The sequence below is a fragment of the Mytilus edulis genome, chromosome 11 (assembly GCF_963676685.1).
Source record: "Mytilus edulis chromosome 11, xbMytEdul2.2, whole genome shotgun sequence".
Classification (NCBI taxonomy): Eukaryota; Metazoa; Mollusca; class Bivalvia; order Mytilida; family Mytilidae; genus Mytilus; species Mytilus edulis.
Window position 1 is genome coordinate 76919466 of NC_092354.1, and position 18339 is coordinate 76937804.

Genomic DNA, 18339 nt, shown 5'->3' on the forward strand with positions numbered 1-18339 from the left:
CCATATCATTTTATCAAATATAACTTGTTCTTGTCATATCATAACCGAGAAATTGCTCATAAGACACTCATTCATCCATTTATATAATATCGTAACAGTTTTTAACAAATAAAAGACATCAAGTACATGTATATATGCTTGACTTCATATGATATAGCGAAACGTGACGCGAGTTCTGTGAAAACTTTAGAATAAGCTGATTTTCCACTATTCCGCAGACTAAAATTGAGAATGGAAATGGGGAATGTGCCAAAGAGACAGCAACCCGACCAGAGAGCAGACAACAGCAGAAGGCCACCAACAGGTCTTCAATGCAACGAGAAATTCTCGCACCCGGAGGCGTCCCTCAGCTGGCCCCTAAACAAAAATATACTGGTTCAGTGATAGTGAACACCATACTAAACTCCAAATTGTACACAAGAAACTAAAAGTTAAAATAATACAAGACTAACAAAGACCAGAGGCTCCTGACTTGGGACAGGCGCAAAAATGCGGCGGGGTTAAACATGTTTGTGAGATCTCAACCCTCCCCCTGTACCTCTAGCCAATGCAGAAAAGTAAACGCATAACAATACGCACATTAAAATTCAGTTCAATAGAAGTCCGAGTCTGATGTCAGAAGATGTAACCAAAGAAAATAAACAAAATGAAAATAATACATAAATAACATCAGACTACTAGCAGTTGACTGACATGCCAGCTCCGGACTTCAATTAAACTGATTGAAAAATTATGTCTTCATCATATGAATATCAGGCACAATCCTCCCCGTGAGGGGTTTAGTATCATACCATCATAACATATATGAGAAGAACATAACCCGTGTCATGCCAACAACTGGTTTATTAATAATAAATGTGTTTAGTTCCGATGCAAAGACCCTATAAGTGAATCAATATTAACGCCAAAATATGCAATCTTTAATGACCTGACAACAGTATCGTAACTATATCCCTTCGTTATAAGTCTATTTAAAGGTTTTGTTAGCTTCTGAGGTGAATACTGACATTTTTGTGCTTTATAAAGAATATTTCCATAAAATATTGGATGTGAAATACCTGAACATATAAGAAGTCTGCATGTTGAGCTATATTTACGAATGATGTCCTTATGCCGATGATAAAATTTAGTAAATGTTTTGACTAGTTTGTGATATCGAAAACCCTGGTGTAATAATTGTTCAGTAATACATAAATTTCTCTCGTTAAAATTTAAAACATTGTTACATACACGAGCGAATCGTACAAGTTGAGATATATAAACACCATAAGATGGTGACAAGGGAACGTCACCATCTAAAAATGGATAATTAACTATAGGAAATGAGAAATCATCTCTTTTATCATAAATTTTAGTATTAAGCTTTCAGTTAATGATATATATATATCAAGATCGAGGAAAGGGCAGTGGTCATTGTTAGTATTAGCTTTATTTAAAGTAAGTTCAACAGGATAAATTTCTTTAGTATACATACTGAAGTCGTCATTATTGAGAGCTAAAATATCATCCAAATATCTAAAAGTATTATTAAATTTGTGTATCAGATGTTGTTCGATGGGTCTTTGCTGATTGTTGTCATAAATTGTAACTCATAGCAATACAAAAACAGGTCCGCAATAAGTGGTGCACAGTTAGTCCCCATTGGAATTCCGATAACCTGACGATATACGGAATCTAACCTGTTGCAGAAGATTTATACTGTAAGAACAATAAAATTAGATTTATATGTAGTGTGAGTTTTCTTACAAAGCAGAATTTATCTCAATAGTAAAGCAAAATTATATCGACTCGATAAATATGATTGCTTTTAATAAATTTTATTTTATTTTAAAAAAATCACATATAATTTAGTGAAACATACTTGAAGCAAAGACCCAGACATTTTATTGGTCGTACAAAATGTTTGCGGCATAACACCGAACGCTAGATAACCAATCTGCAGACCAAGATCATCTTTTAGCTTATGATGTGTAGCATGACTTAGTTATAAATTATTTTGTAACCTCAACCTCTAATGCTCAAAACTGTTCTGGACTTGAATTGTTCGTTATTTTTTTTTCAGCGTCTCCATCGCACCTCCGAGTCCTACATATTTTAATTCGTCTTAAAGACCTAGCTGAACTGCCGGTTACGGCCTGACTCCAATTCTGAGTTACTGACCCGGATAACTCTTGCAGTATTGTTGATCTTCTAAACGATATTTCCAAGTGTTGAGCCGTCTTGAAGAGCCTTCTGTCCTGTCGGTTATGGCATGACTCCATTTCTGAGTCACTGACCCCGGATAACTCTTGCAGTGTAGTTGGTCTTCTTAACGATCTTTTCTTTAGTACGTACTGTTTTTGTAGTAAAAATTGTATTTTTACTGCCGGTTACGGCCTGACTCCAATTCTGAGTCACTGACCCGGATAACTCTTGTAGTGTGTTTTGTCTATTTAATGATGTATTGTTAAGTCGTCTTGAAGAGCCTTCTGTACTGCCGGTTATGGCCTGACTCCATTTCTGAGTCTCTGACCCCGGATAACTCTTGCAGTGTAGTTGGTCTTCTTAACGATCTTTTCTTTAGTACGTACTGTTTTTGTAGCAGAAATTGAATTATAACTGCCGGTTACGGCCTGACTCCAATTCTGAGTCCCCGACCCGGATAACTCTTGCAGTGTATTTTAATTATTTTATTTCTATTATTGTTTTATTTGTATATATACTTATATAAATTTCTGATAATCAATTTCTGTTAAATATTGTACCAAACACGACCAGACATATTGTTGTTTATCTTTAGGAGGATCTAGTAATATTTTGGTATAAATATTTTGAATTTGAACATTATCCAAGTTTGATTGCAAATTTTGTCTCGCTTGTGAATGATTAATACAGTTTACTAGTACGTGTTCTATATCCTCTTTAATGCCGCATGTATTGCATATTGGAGAGACATTGCGTATGTACTGGCCTAGTTGCCTAGGTAATAAAGTAGTGCCCAACCTAAGTCTAGTTATTGATTTTGCATGATATCGATCACCTTGATAAAAATTGTTTTTTTTATTTACCAGTACCAAATGTTTCCCCGTTATAATCGAATATACAGTATTGATTATTAATTAATCAAATAATCATATTTAATATAGTAATCAAATAATCACTTAAAAATCTCCAAGTAATCACATAATCAAAACCCCATATGATATGCGTGCCGGAAATTCACAACAAAACGGAACCAAGGACAGGGTGTTAGAATATCTAAGTGACTTCCGCTTCGTCGACAACTCCTCCTCCTCACAAATGTGATTTTTACTGAAGAATCCCTGTTATTTATACAATGATTAAAGCCATTCTAGTATTTAATAATCATGGGAAACCAAGAATGTCCAAATTCTACCAGTTTTATGTAAGTCAAAGCGAAATTGAACCGGCGTCATAGGCGAAATTCCAACAACTTATCTTCCGTCATCGTCAGACGTCACTTACATTTACATTTTGCCTTGGTCTAACTGTCTAATATAACTTGATACTCGAAAATACTAGGAAATAACATCATGTATCATTCCATCCTGACTTCATCAGCTTGCCATAGGCATAGTGCCAGTAGGGTACATGTTATTGTGTCTGTTTGCCCTGAGTTCGTTCGCCCCGGTCTCAATAATTAGCGACAAGAAGAATAATATTAGTGACAAGAAGCGACAAGAAACTATTTAGGGGCAAGAAAACATTTTTTTTATATTAAAATTACTTATTCCAAATGAATATTAAAAGAATATGCAAAAGAAAACAATTTAACGACAGGAAAGTTAATATTGATAGAAAAAAGTTGTGGCGCAAAAGGACGCATTTTTTGGCGCAAACGGATCTCTCCCTTACAATGAATACATGTATATATTCTGGCGCTTGTAATTGTATAGTCTGACGCGTGTACAAAGTTGAAGGTGTTAATTGTATGTTATTGTAGCAATAATTATAAAACAAGGGACACACGCCTCGTTAATCTCATTTGATGTTCTATCATTGTGTATTACCTTAGGGTGAAGCCACAGCTAACGTTGGTCCTATCAGCAATGATCAGGAAAAATCCATTGTATAGTTAGAAAGGAAATAATATTTCATGTTTTTGTTTCAATAAATCCTTCAAAGGAAAGGTGAAAAATCTTTATTTTTATTTTCATTTTATAGCATGTGCATTTCCTTTGCTCTTACATGTACAAATGTTTAATTAAAATAATTTCTTCATCTATCAATATAATAATAAAAACTACACAATCCCTTCCTTACAAATGATTAATTTCTTCATCTTTCATTGTCTATCAATATAATTATAAAAATTATCAATTTATTTCTGCCTGTATCATGTGTACATTGTATATTAAAAATGACTAAACATGCTAAATGCAAATTTTTTTAACATGTTTAAATAAAAATGTTTTCTTGTCGCTAAATAGCTTCTTGTCGCTAAAATTATTCTTCTTGTCCCTTCTTGACACTTCCTGTCGCTAATAAATGAGACCAGTTCGCCCTGAGTTCGTTCGCCCATAGAGTTTGTTTGCCCTGTATACTGTTATTACAAAATATTAATATTAAGGGCATAAAAGTTTAATAAAACTTATTCAGACATATATATTTTGTATGGTATAAATTCTTGACATTCATGTAAAAAACATGGAAATATTTAAAAGTTGATGGCTTAATTTTGGAGCATTAATGGTTTAATGATATAACAACTTACAATGACTTATGCATCTTATTTGTCAACATATGATATACAGTAAAAAAGAAGTGTGAACTTTTGATAAAACCCAAGATACATTGTAGATACACACAAAAATGGAGGCCAAATGAGCAGTGCCTTTTCCTATCCTAAAAAGTGCCCTGCCCTCCACTGGCACCCTGCTCCTTTCAATTTCTAGTCAGAGCACTGCTATACATGATATATTATATATAAGCATTAATTCATTTTTGTTTTGACAGAAGTTTGGTGTAGAATCTGTTTTTGTGGACCCTGGAAGTGGGAAAATGCACAATAAGTGCACTTGACTAATAACCCCAAATTGCTTTGCTATCCAAGAATTTGAAAAGTGCCCATTTTTGTTTACTGCTTCACAAGACTAGGATGCAAATGATGTTTAAAGATTGTTTTAAACCTGTAGAAACTGAATTTTCTTTAATAAATTTACTGTACATTTTACTTCCCCATTTAACACAATTTTTTTGTTTACCGGTAAGCTTGAAAATCATCCAGAGCAGAAATCAACACAAATTGGCATCCAACAAATAAAAATGAATCCTCAGTTTGCTAGTATTTACTTCAGTATCCTGTACTTTTTATGGTGTCTACTGAAGTAAAAGTACTCTAAAGTTTGTTTTGACAAGGAATATTATATTGATAACAAAAACTCATATAAAGTTTTTTTTAAAGAATTGCTGGTCATTGCAAGTGTCTAACTAACCAACAAAGTAATTAAAAAAATTGTAGTTCTAATTTTTGTACTTATTTTTTTTCCAACAGCCAGAAGATTTACAACAACAGATAATTCGTGAAACATTCCATCTGGTATCTAAAAGAGACGATAATGTGTGTAACTTTCTAGAAGGTGGAACGTAAGTATTTAATATCAAAATAAGATGTGGTATGATTCCTAGTGAGACAGCTCTCAACCAAACGTTTCATCTGGTACAAATGTATCTAAAAGAGATCATAACCTGTGTAACTTTCTAGAAGGTGGAACGTGAGTAATAAATATCAAAATAAGATGTGGAATTGATTCCTAATGAGGCCAGTTCTAGTTACGGTACATTTAAAAAAAAGTAGGGGTAGGTTGGATAGGGTTTTTTTTTTTTTTACATTGAGTCTTTGAGAGCAACATTCTGACTTTAACAGTGCTTAATGAAAAATGCCAAAAACACTTTAGGGTTGGCTATTATTAAGACTAAAAAGTAGGGTAGGTAGGGTAACTGGAACCACACATATACTTTTTTATTTGGCCTGAGACAGCTCTCCATATTAGACCAAATTACATAGAAGTTAACTCTATATACAGATATATGCCATTGTAGTAGTACTGTTTTCAACATTATAATTTATATAAGCAAAACCCATATTATAAACAATAAAAGGTCCAGAAATGATAAACATAAAACAATTCAAACAGTAACAGCTTGATTTATTCACAAAACAATATACGAAAAACAAATATGATATACAGCAACAAAGAACAACCACTGCATTACAGGCTACTGACATTGAACATGATTGATAGACCAGTCTACATGTACAAGTTAATACTGTCAATTCAGAAATTATTGTAAGGTTTTCTATAGCTGCGGAACCGTAGCTCTTAGGTCCTTATGTTATTTTTTTACTATTTGCGGACCATAGGTAGTAGTAGGTAATAGTCAAAAAATAACATAAGGACCTAAGAGCTATGGTTCCGCAGCTAGGTTTTCTATTAATGTTACTACTTGAGTATTGCCATTATAAGAACTCGCATTATAATATCAAATACATATATCTTAATGTAGCTTTCCTACAATTGTAATATTTAAACTCTACGTTTTGTTCATTTAAAAAAAAATCACAATTTTAAATGAATGCAATATTTTTTATGGGTTTAATTTGTGCATAATAAAGTATTCAGACATTTTGCATGCTATATTTTATTTTAATTGCAGGTTAATTGGAGGGTCAGACTATAAATTAATATACAGACATTATGCTACGTTATATTTTCATTCCAGGTTAATTGGAGGGTCAGACTATAAATTAATATACAGACATTATGCTACATTATATTTCGTTTTCTGTGTTGACTCATCAGAAAGTGAGCTGGGTATCTTAGATTTGATACAGGTTGGTTGATTTTCTAAATAGTTAACTTTAAGCATTGAATAACAATTGATTGTATTTCAATAAAAATTTGAAGATGGGGTATGATCATGGTAATTGCTAATGAGACAAGTCTTCAAAAGAGACCATGTGGCATACAAATTGACCACTAACGGTCACTGTATGGCCTTCAACAATGAGCAAAGCCCATACAGCATTGTTAGCTATAAAAGGTCCAGATACATGTATGACTAATCAAAGGAGAAAACTAACAGCTTAATTCATGTACGAAAAAATATAAACAGAAAACAAATATGTTTTACTGGATCACAGGCTCCTGACTTGGGACAGGTAAATACAACATACAGAACTTTTACTGGATCACAGGCTCCTGACTTGGGACAGGTAAATACAACATACAGAACTTTTACTGGATCACAGGCTCCTGACTTGGGACAGGTAAATATAACATACAGAACTTTTACTGGATCACAGGCTCCTGACTTGGGACAGGTAAATACAACATACAGAACTTTTACTGGATCACAGGCTCCTGACTTGGGACAGGTAAATACAACATACAGAACTTTTACTGGATCACAGGCTCCTGACTTGGGACAGGTAAATACAACATACAGAACTTTTACTGGATCTTTGATACCTGACTTGGGACAGGTAAATACAACATACAGAACTTTTACTGGATCACAGGCACCTGACTTGGGACAGGTAAATACCACCTGACTTGGGACAGGTAAATACAACATACAGAACTTTTACTGGATCACAGGCTCCTGACTTGGGACAGGAAAATACAACATACAGAACTTTTACTGGATCTTTGATACCTGACTTGGGACAGGTAAATACAACATACAGAACTTTTACTGGATCACAGGCACCTGACTTGGGACAGGTAAATACCACCTGACTTGGGACAGGTAAATACAACATACAGAACTTTTCTGCTGATACTTGGCAATTATAGTAAATAGCTGGATTGGCCGACACCTTTATTTTTCATAATATTGGTTTAATAGGTACTCATGTTATGCATGTACACAAACAAGACAGACAAATAATACCAATGATTTAAGAGAGAGAACATGATGTATAGGTTTTCTAATATATTTGAAGTACTACCATGGTTATTACTGTTTTCCATATACCTTTATATATACCTGCTATTTTTGGAAAGAAATACAACTTTGTGACTATATTTCAGAATAAAATTTGTATTAATTGTGCAAAACTTTGGTGATCTTTAAAAAAGAAAATTGCCGGAATTTGCAGTTTTGAGGTGACATGTCAACTACTGCTAGGGGGAGATAACTAGAGATACATTAATACATCTGCTTGAATTACGACCTTCATCTGACTTCTAATAGGTTGTCATGTAACAGGTCATTGACAAGACCATCTTTTAAGAAGAAAATATGTGCATTGGAAACACAGTTAATATGTTACACATTAGGATATATTTGTTGAAGAAAGTATTATATAGGAAATGATAAAAACAACAATGGTAGCATGCCATTTATTAAGTTTTCATAGGTACAATGTACATTAGAAAATTATTCTTTGTAAATATTGCTTAACAGCCGAAATTATATGAACCCTTCAACTGAATATCAAACTACAAACATTAAAGCAAATAACATTTAAAAAAACCCAATGCAAAAGATGCATATTTTATTCAAAGTAAAAAAAAAAATGATTTTTTTGCCTCGCCTACGATAGTAGAGGGGCATTATATTTTATGGTCTGGAGGTCCGTTCATCCATCCATTTGTTTGTCCCTTTTGTCCTGCTTCAAGTTACAGTTTTGGTTAAAGTTTTTGGTCAAGGTAGTTCTTGATGAAGTTGAAGTCCAAACAACTTGAAACTTAGTACGCATGTTCCCTATGATATGATCTTTCTAATTTTAATGTAAAATTAAGAGTTTTGACCCCATTTTCATGGTCCACTGGACATAGAAAATGATAGTGTGAGTGGGGCATCCGTGTACTGGGGAAACGTTCTTGTTTCACTACAGTTTGATTTGCATAATCATGATAATTATATTTGCATAGCAAACAATATGAAATCTGTTTATATTGATCTCTTTATACAGGTGTTTGTAGAAACATTAGATAAATCTGTTTATATTGATCTCTTTATACAGGTGTTTGTAGAAACATTAGATAAATGCTTTGAAAATGTATGTGAGCTGGACCTTATATTTCATGTTGATAAGGTAAGCATGTTGTAGGTATAACAAAAAAACAGTTTATCAGGAGCATATCTAAAGACCATTGTGTGATCTTTGCTAGATAAACCGGATGTCGTTGTCCTAATTGAAGGTCTTCTTGCCATGTACTCTACTTTGTAAAATGTTATACAGATAATTTAAAAAAAACCACTTTAATTGCTAAAAATGCAGCCTTTCATATGACACGAAAGCACACTGCATTACAATAGGATTCGTCAGTAAGATGTCAAAACTTTCCATTTTCTGAACTATCATGACTATTATTGACTGGATTCAATATCACTTAAAAACAGAATAAGAGTGAAAATATACAACATATGTTCAATAACATGAAAAGCTTGTCCAAATATATATATTCACCTGACTGTTTTTTACGATACTATTTTGCTTTATGACATATCTTACAGTCAATTGTGTTAGGTTGCTGTTTTCAATTAGGTATATCCCACATCAATTTTTATTCATATTAATGTTTTTAAGTTCAGACATCAAATATCAAATTGCCTATTTAAGCTGATAGATATAAGAAGATGTGATATGAGTGCCAATGAGACAACTCTCCATTCAAGTCACAATTAGTAGAAAAGTAAACCAAATTAAGGTCTTCAACACGAAGCCTTGGCTCACCCTGAACAGCAAGCTATAAAAAAGGGCCCAAAATATGACAGGTGTAAAACAATTCAACTGGGTAAACCAACGGTCTAATTTACATAAAAAAAAAGAAACAAGAAACACTTTTGAACCACATCAACATACAACAACTTCTGAACATCAGATTCCTGACTTAAGCAGGTAACCTCATCTAAATGAAAAAAAGCTTTTTTTTTTCCTGGTTTAAGGTTCATTACATTCTTGGAGAGCTTGTAATGGGAGGAATGGTTCTTGAAACAAATATGACAGAAATTATGACCAGAATAGAGGAACAAAATAAGTTGGAAAAATCAGAGGTACGATCAAGTCTTATCTTCTTATTTATACATTACCACCTTTGTTTATACTGTACATGTGTTATACCAGGCCTGGTTTTGCTGAAGTGAAAATAAAGTTGAAATTGCACTTCTATTTAGATACCATTTAATAAAGAAACACAGCTGAAGAGTCCAAACTGAAATTTGAAAATGTTAAATTTCTTTGAAAGCAATCAGGTCTGGTAAAACAGTTTTAGACTTTTAAAGGCAGTTCTAATTTACTATGTTTGGAAATAGTCTATTACTGAGGTAGTCCTAGTCAACTCAAGCCAAACAAAAAATATTTCTGTGTAAGTTTTCCTCATTTAAATAAGTAGGGTAAGGTATGTAGAATTTAGGTTAATAGGTATATTGGAACAATTTAAAAGTTGTCTGGGGTCAAAACGTTGGGTTTGTTTTATCGAATTTTGTACCATAACATAAAGTAACAATTGATAGTGTAATGGAAAAAAATTCTATATTTTTTTCTGAAATTTTTGTACCCTCGAGCCTCCTTAAGGTTTTTAAGCACAATTTAACAAATCTTTTGGTGGAATTCAAATTTGACCTTTCAGAAATGGAAGTAGGTTTCAAGTCTTTAGGTGGTCAGGTAAGGTCTTGTTTTGGTTGTTTCGCTTCTTCCCACAGTGTGAATTGCTTTCTGATTGGAATTGAATATTTTTAGACACAATACTAACATAATGCATACAATATTTAAATGACCTTAGTATTAATACTATTTCAAGTTTTATATTTTAGCATGAATTGAATGATCATTCTGACAATATTGAATGAAATGTTCTATGCTGTGTCTAGGAAATTAGGATTATTATATGATAAAGGGGCTTATTTGGACCAAATAATCTCCTTATTAGCAAATATTTCTTTGTGAAGAATTTTTCCGGTCATTCCTTTTTGGTAGTGTGAATAGAAAAACAAGAGGCTCTTTTTAAAATGGGAAGTTATACTCAAGTGATCATGCCTTATACAAATTTTGTTTCTCTAATTCTTTTTGGGGAAATGTGTCACTGTATTATTATACTCATAAATATTATGTTGACTACTGTTTGAATAATTTGTAGGTGCACACATTGTATAAAGTTTACACTATTTTTAGGTTACGTTCCAAAAGGCTGCATTGGTAGGTTTTTATTTTTGGCTTTTTTCAGATCTAAGCCTATGGGAAGACAAATTACAAGATTTATATACATGTAATTTTATATGTGTTCGTGGAAACTGAAGTCCTAAGTGTAGTTAGTTATTCTGATCCCAACTGTTTCACAGATACATATTGCATATATGTAATCTTTAATTTTAAGTTTATGAGTGGGTTTTTTTAAGTTTGAAATAAATTTTATAACTGTTTTCCTGCACTTGACCTAAAAGCAAGTTTGCTTGATTATAGGTTTTATGCCACCTGCTGCAGTGCAGTGGAGGGGGCATTAAGTTTTAACCTTGTCGGTCTGTCCAAAAAAGGTTCCAATCTTATGAAATTTTGGGTAGCATCACTTTTACCGTTCTATAGCTATTCCCATTTACAAATGGAAAAATTGCCAGGAATTTTTGTTTCTGGTCTCTAACTTTAGTTTGCCTCAAACAAACATTATGAGACTTATATGACTTACAGATGGAGATCTAAGTTATTGATTGAAGTTCTCATTCATTAAAACAAATATCAGTTCTCTAGACTTTTCCTCTTTAACTTGCAATATTTAATGGGCTTAATTTTTCTATCATATAAAATTACTACTTCCAATTATAAATGACTGTTATCTTGTCTTCCCATACGTATATGGTTCTGGATATTGCTATAGCATGCAGCCTTTTTATTATTTATAGTTAATGTTGTATGTCATTTTACTTAATTTTGTTACCCTTATATCATACTGTTTTTAACTAGCTATGATAGTTCATTTATATATCAATCTGTAGGAGGGACAGATTTTTTACCTCAGACCAGGAATATAATTTTAAAGAGGGTGGATTTGACTGATCTCACAAATGACTATGTTTTGCTTTTGTTTTTTTTTTTAAATTCAGAATGTAAATTATTAAAAATTAAAAACGTGTGATGTTAACACTTTTGGGATTACACAGATTTTTGAAAATTGATGTTAATATGATTAAAAATATCTTCACAGATTTTTTTATTTTTATTTGTTTGTAAAATATTTATCATGCTAGAAATTGACAATTGGCTATTCACTGCCATGACTGCACAGCATGCACACAGATAGTGGATACATATTAAACAGAACAAAACAGTGTACTCAGATGGAACATTTTGTTTATTTTTTAGTATTAATTTATATATATTTGCATGTAAATCAGGTATAGAGAAATTTCTGCAACAGAGATTTGCATGTATCTTAATACCGGTAGGTGTAGAGATTCCTATAATATACATGTACATTTGCATGCCTTATTGTTAGTTTTATACTGTTATATATTCATGTGTCTGTCCACAGTCAGAAACTTTGTCAGTGACCGTCGGTCTGTCTGTTATATGTTATTGTTTTTGTTGTTTAACTAATTTTATTTTTAATAGCAGGTCTTTGGCAGTTTCTGTTTGATATATTCACATTTTTTTAAACACTAGGATTTAAGAGCTGGACATAGACACCTATCTATTAGTCTTGACCAGTTGATGTCAATTGTTTGGTTTGTGTTGTTGAGTTGCTGGAGTTTCTTGATCTACATTTATATAGATATATACCATATTTGGTCGTGTATAATGCACACTTTTTTACCAAAATAATGTAGTTGGAAACTTGAAAAATTGCAAAGCTTGAGTGGTGGCATTTGTGTCCACAGACACATTCTTTATCTTAAAAAAAGGGCAATAAGTCCTTTACTTATTTATAGTTATGCCTTGTTATTACTAATTTCTATTTTTTTCAAATTCCTGTCCAATCTTGATTAAAGATTTCCTCGCCACAAGTTTATAAAACTCCCATACAATACTACAACCCAAAATTGTAGACTGAGCTTGAACCTGGACAATGACTGGCATACCCTTTTAGACTTAAGCTCCTTTATAACTTGAAAAATTGCAAAGCTTAAGGAGGTACAATGTAGACCTAGGTTAAGGGAAATAACTCTTAAAATCATCAGTACGTTTGTGTAGAACCATTTTCAAAAACATATTCTAAGCTTCTAGGTTACATAGATTATTTTCAATCTGTTTCAGGTAAATGCTTAAAATACATTGATGAACTTGAATTTTACAAACGCTTGACTGATTTAAAGAGTTATCTCCCTGAACCAAGGTCTACCGTCTTAAATGGGGGCATATGTGTCATCAGACATATTCTTCTTTTTATCAATATCTTTCAATAAATATATATATACCTTATATATTGTAGGGTAGAATGGGTGTAAGTTCAAACTTTTTAATTTAGAAGAAGTTAGTATTATCAACATGAACTAACAGTGGTTGCTACTGCCTGTACTAAAACTTTGTGAAATTTCTGTTGTGCAGAATTTTTTAATATCATGCGGATATCTTGTCTTGTATTAATTATTGTGAGCATTAAACATAGATTGCTTAGAAATGAGAAGTACTGTTATTGTACAGAATCTTAAAAGTTTTGAATCCAAAAAACAATTGAAAAACTTCATACAGAACTTTAATACCATCAATATTTTATATAAGTAAACACTAATCATCTGATATCACAAAGAATTCTAAATTAACAGTATTTAATTTGCATTTGAAATTAAAATTGGCGTAGTGTGTCTTTTTTTATGCCCCATTCATGGGCATTATGTTTTCTGGACTGTGTGTTCATCTGTTTGACTCTCCATCTGTCCAGCTTCAGGTTAAAATTTTTGGTCAAGGTAGTTTTAATGAAGTTGATGTCCAATCAACTTGAAACTTAGTAAACATGTTGCCTATGATATGATCTTTCTTATTTTTATGCCAAATTAGAGATTTTATCCCATTTTCACTGTCCACTGATCATAAAAAATTAAAGTGCAGATGCGGCATCCATGTATTGGGACACATACTTGTTTCTCTATGTTTACTATAAAGTTCTTAGTTTTTAATAAGCCAAACATATTTTCATCTGATGCAGGAAAATTACTTTTAAGAAAGAATATCTATAGTTAAAACCTTCCAAAAAAAGTTATAATTAAAATCATCCACCTTTGTTTTGTAAAATTTTGATATTAGAACTTTATTTTTGCTAGAATTCTGAATTGGGCTTTTATTTTCACAATTATTCAGGATTTACCCTTATTGGGACTTGGTATTAATATTTTGATGATCTGTGGAACAAATGCTTTATCTTTGAAGGCAATTAGTGTATTACTCAGTGTAGAACTCAAGATTTACTGTGTATACAGATATAATTTAAAACATGAATTTTTAGAGAATTCATATCAATATCAATGACACAGCAACTCATCAATGCAATAAAACAAATCATTGAGACTCCCATATCTCATCAACGCAATAAAACAAATCAATGAGACTCCCATATCTCAGCTTATATATATATATCATTGAGACTCCCATATCTCATCAACGCAATAAAACAAATCATTGAGACTCCCATATCTCATCAACGCAATAAAACAAATCATTGAGACCCCCATATCTCATCAACGCAATAAAACACATCATTGAGACTCCCATATCTCATCAACGCAATAAAACAAATCATTGAGACCCCCATATCTCATCAACGCAATAAAACACATCATTGAGACTCCCATATCTCATCAACGCAATAAAACACATCATTGAGACTCCCATATATCATCAACACAATAAAACAAATCATTGAGACCCCCATATCTCATCAACGCAATAAAACACATCATTGAGACTCCCATATCTCATCAACGCAATAAAACACATCATTGAGACTCCCATATCTCATCAACACAATAAAACAAATCATTGAGACTCCCATATATCATCAACGCAACAAAACAAATCATTGAGACTCCCATATCTCAGCTTATATAAAACAAATCATTGAGACTTCCATATCTCATCAACGCAATAAAACAAATCATTGAGACTCCCATATCTCAGCTTATATATATATCATTGAGACTCCCATATCTCATCAACGCAATAAAACAAATCATTGAGACTCCCATATATCATCAACGCAATAAAACAAATCATTGAGACTCCCATATCTCATCAACGCAAAAAAACAAATCATTCAGACTCCAATATCTCATCAACGCAATAAAACAAATCATTCAGACTCCAATATCTCATCAACGCAATAAAACAAGTCATTGAGACCCCCATATCTTTAACACAATAAAACAAATCATTCAGACTCCAATATCTCATCAACGCAAAAAAACAAATCATTCAGACTCCCATATCTCTTTAACACAATAAAACAAATCATTCAGACTCCAATATCTCATCAACACAATAAAACAAATCATTGAGACCCCCATATCTCATCAAAGCAATAAAACAAGTCATTGAGACTCCCATATCTCATCAACCCAATAAAACAAATCATTGAGACCCCCATATCTCAGCTTATATATATATAACAGTTCTCAGTATCCACTTTCAACCAGGACCATTGTTTTCCTCTCTACTCTTGGTCATAAGTTCAGTTTTGGGAAATTACGTTTAAGACAGCTTATAAAACTAAAACTTGTATGAAAATTCATTTTCGCTGGACTGGTGTATATTTGTTTGGGGGCCAGCTGAGGGAAGCCTCCGGGTGCGGGAATTGCTCGCTACATTGAAGACCTGTTGGTGACCCTCTGCTGTTGTTTTTTATTTGGTCGAGTTGTTGTCTCTTGGACACACTCCCCATTTCCATTCTCAATTTTATGAACACAAAAAATAAAAAGATTCTAGGAAGTATTTCCAACTAAGTAGATTTTTAAAGTTCTGTCCTCAGTTATTAGATAAATATTGATACAACAACAATATAGAGTTGTCAGATAGTATGCAACCACATGGTTGTGTTTCTAGAAGTCACAAATATGGTGTTTGCACCTGTCCTAAGTCAGGAATCTGATGTAAAGTAGTTGTCATTTGTTTATGTAATTTATACGTGTTTCTCGTTTGTTTATATAGATTAGACCGTTGGTTTTGCCCATTTGAATGGTTTTACACTAGTTATTTTGGGGCCCTTTATAGCTTGTTGTTCACTGTGAGCCAAGGCTCTGTGTTGAAGGCAGTACATTGACCTATAATGGTTTACTTTTATAAATTGTTATTTGGATGGAGAGTTGTCACATTGGCACTCATACCACATCTTCTTATATCTATTTGATTAATTAGAATAATCATCAATGTTTAGCTAGAAGCTGTTGTTCTTTGATTTATTAAGATTTTATGCATGAATTAGATTGATACCTGCTTGTGACAGTTGTGTATTTTATTATATACTTACATATTATAACTAGTCATATTTTTTGTATTTATAAAAAAAGCCATGGAAAGTCTGCCTGTAAAGTGTTAGTTTGCTGTGAATAAGTATTGTCACACTTCATTTTTTTTTATTGAATGTGTCAAAAAATAATTTGATCCTGAATTTCATGAAATTCAGTCTATCTGTTTATTCAAAAAAAGAAAAAAATGAATTATTTTCCTAATACATTATTCACATATTCATTCTTTACTTTTCATTCACCTTATTGAATTTTTACTTCTTCTTTCTATTGCTGCATAATGCTATAGGACACATTGCAGCTTTTGTGATCCTTTAATGGATGTCTTTCTATTTTATAAAAACATTAAATCAATATTTAATTTTACTGCTTTTCTTGCAGAATATTTTTCATTTTGTGCTCAGTATTCACTTTTTTCACTCATGTCTATCATTCATTGGTTAAAATTTTATAATTATTTTTTTGGAATATTCATCAGTTCAACTTTTCATGAATATTTATGATTTCAGGCTGGTATATCTGCTGCCCCTGCTAGAGCTGTTAGTGCTGTCAAGGATATGAATATTCCACAGAAGTTTAAAGACATGAAGTTACCTGACCTTCCTAATTTCAAACTGTCATGAAAGTTCAACATTCAGCTCATGAATATTTATAAAATAAAATCATGTTGTCATTTTCATATCACATCTTATATTGTGTAAATCTTTATTGTGTGAAAATTGTACTAATTCTCAGTTACAGCAACACAGAAAAAAATGACATTTGCTAATACATTCTTTTTATTAAAATGGAAATTTGTTCTTTATTTTCAAAACTAAAGCTGCCGAGTGATACAGTTGTATTTATAGAAATAAAATAGGTATAGACTTTTACACTTTCACTACAAACCTAAATTTAAAATTGACACACAATAACATTCTCTTTTTTTAAATTGCATAAATATTGTGAAAAGATAACATATTTTTTCTATGAATTGTTAAGTTTGTCATCAACATATTTATTTTTGGCATGTATAAGAGCAGACAATATTAAGCTATTTGGTAGATGTGCAGAAAATCCTTCTTTATATCAATAAATAAATATTAAAAAGTACTAAGTAAAAGTTTGGCTGTTGGCAAAAAATCTATTATCAAAAGATTAATAAAAAGATATTATAATATAGAGTTATCTCCCTTTACAAGAAAAATATGAAACCATGATACGAACATTTGGTTAGTTTTAGGGTATACAGGCAATATATATATGTAGAGGTTTAGAAAATGTATGTTATTTATGATTGTTGTTGTTGAGATGAAAATACACTAATGAATAAATGACCTTAAATGTTTTATGTCTTCTGTTTGCTCACCGAAATACAATTTAATTTTGAACCATATCATTATTTTAAATTTTTTAACTTTGTCATTCCCGAGTTATGGGACTTCAAGCTTCAGATTTACAAATATTTCATATGTCGTACACAACCTTTTTAATAAATATACCATGCATGCTCTCATGGCAAAGTTGGTAATTTTTTGGAAGCGAACTTTGCTGACAATAGACTGACTACATATGATACCTCTGGATATCTGAACTTAATTTTTTATCTTGTACACTACAATTCTAATGCTGTTTTGCAAAAAGTATGAAGATCTGTATATTAAGATTTGGTATATATGTGATCCTTGAAAGGTATACATATTAGAAAAACAAAGGATATTGGGTATCCATCCATGAAACCAAACCAGTACATGCACAGCAATAATCATACAAAGCAAAGTATGTCAGGCAGAGTTTACCCAACCTCTACCTTATTCCATGGATCAGTAATCAAGATGATACCTTAAAATCTTGGCAGGAGGTCATTAAGAAGCCACCCACACATCTTAGATAATATGGTCGGAATACAAAATTATCATCCTTTGATTTTCATTGTCCACAAATAGTCCCTAGTGTTGACAG

General features: G+C 32.1%; 1 protein-coding gene across 4 annotated transcripts; it reads left to right on the forward strand.

The window, feature by feature from the left end:
* Window positions 1–3218: 3218 nt before the first annotated feature.
* Window positions 3219–17725, forward strand: LOC139496316 (AP-3 complex subunit sigma-2-like). 4 transcript variants are annotated; one of them, XM_071284820.1, is made up of 7 exons: window positions 3219–3385; window positions 5495–5586; window positions 6724–6835; window positions 8975–9046; window positions 9901–10008; window positions 13374–13385; window positions 16908–17725. In XM_071284820.1, exons 1-7 carry the CDS (start codon window positions 3317–3319, stop codon window positions 17019–17021), a joined length of 579 nt encoding a protein of 192 aa, XP_071140921.1. In that variant the 5' UTR covers window positions 3219–3316; the 3' UTR covers window positions 17022–17725. The 4 variants fall into 4 exon arrangements, with proteins under 4 accessions (XP_071140921.1, XP_071140924.1, XP_071140922.1 ...); XM_071284823.1 differs by having other exon boundaries at window positions 3220–3385; window positions 13374–13414; XM_071284819.1 differs by lacking the exon at window positions 13374–13385 and adding an exon at window positions 11126–11149 and having other exon boundaries at window positions 3222–3385.
* The last annotated feature ends 614 nt before the right edge of the window (window positions 17726–18339 follow it).

Coding starts and splice junctions, on each gene's coding strand:
- LOC139496316 (XM_071284819.1), top strand. CDS start 3,317: ATGATTAAAGCCATTCTAGTATTTAATAATCATGGGAAACCAAGAATG. Junction 3,386..5,494: donor CCAAATTCTACCAGTTTTAT/GTAAGTCAAAGC, acceptor TTTTTCCAACAG/CCAGAAGATTTACAACAACA. Junction 5,587..6,723: donor AACTTTCTAGAAGGTGGAAC/GTAAGTATTTAA, acceptor TTTTCATTCCAG/GTTAATTGGAGGGTCAGACT.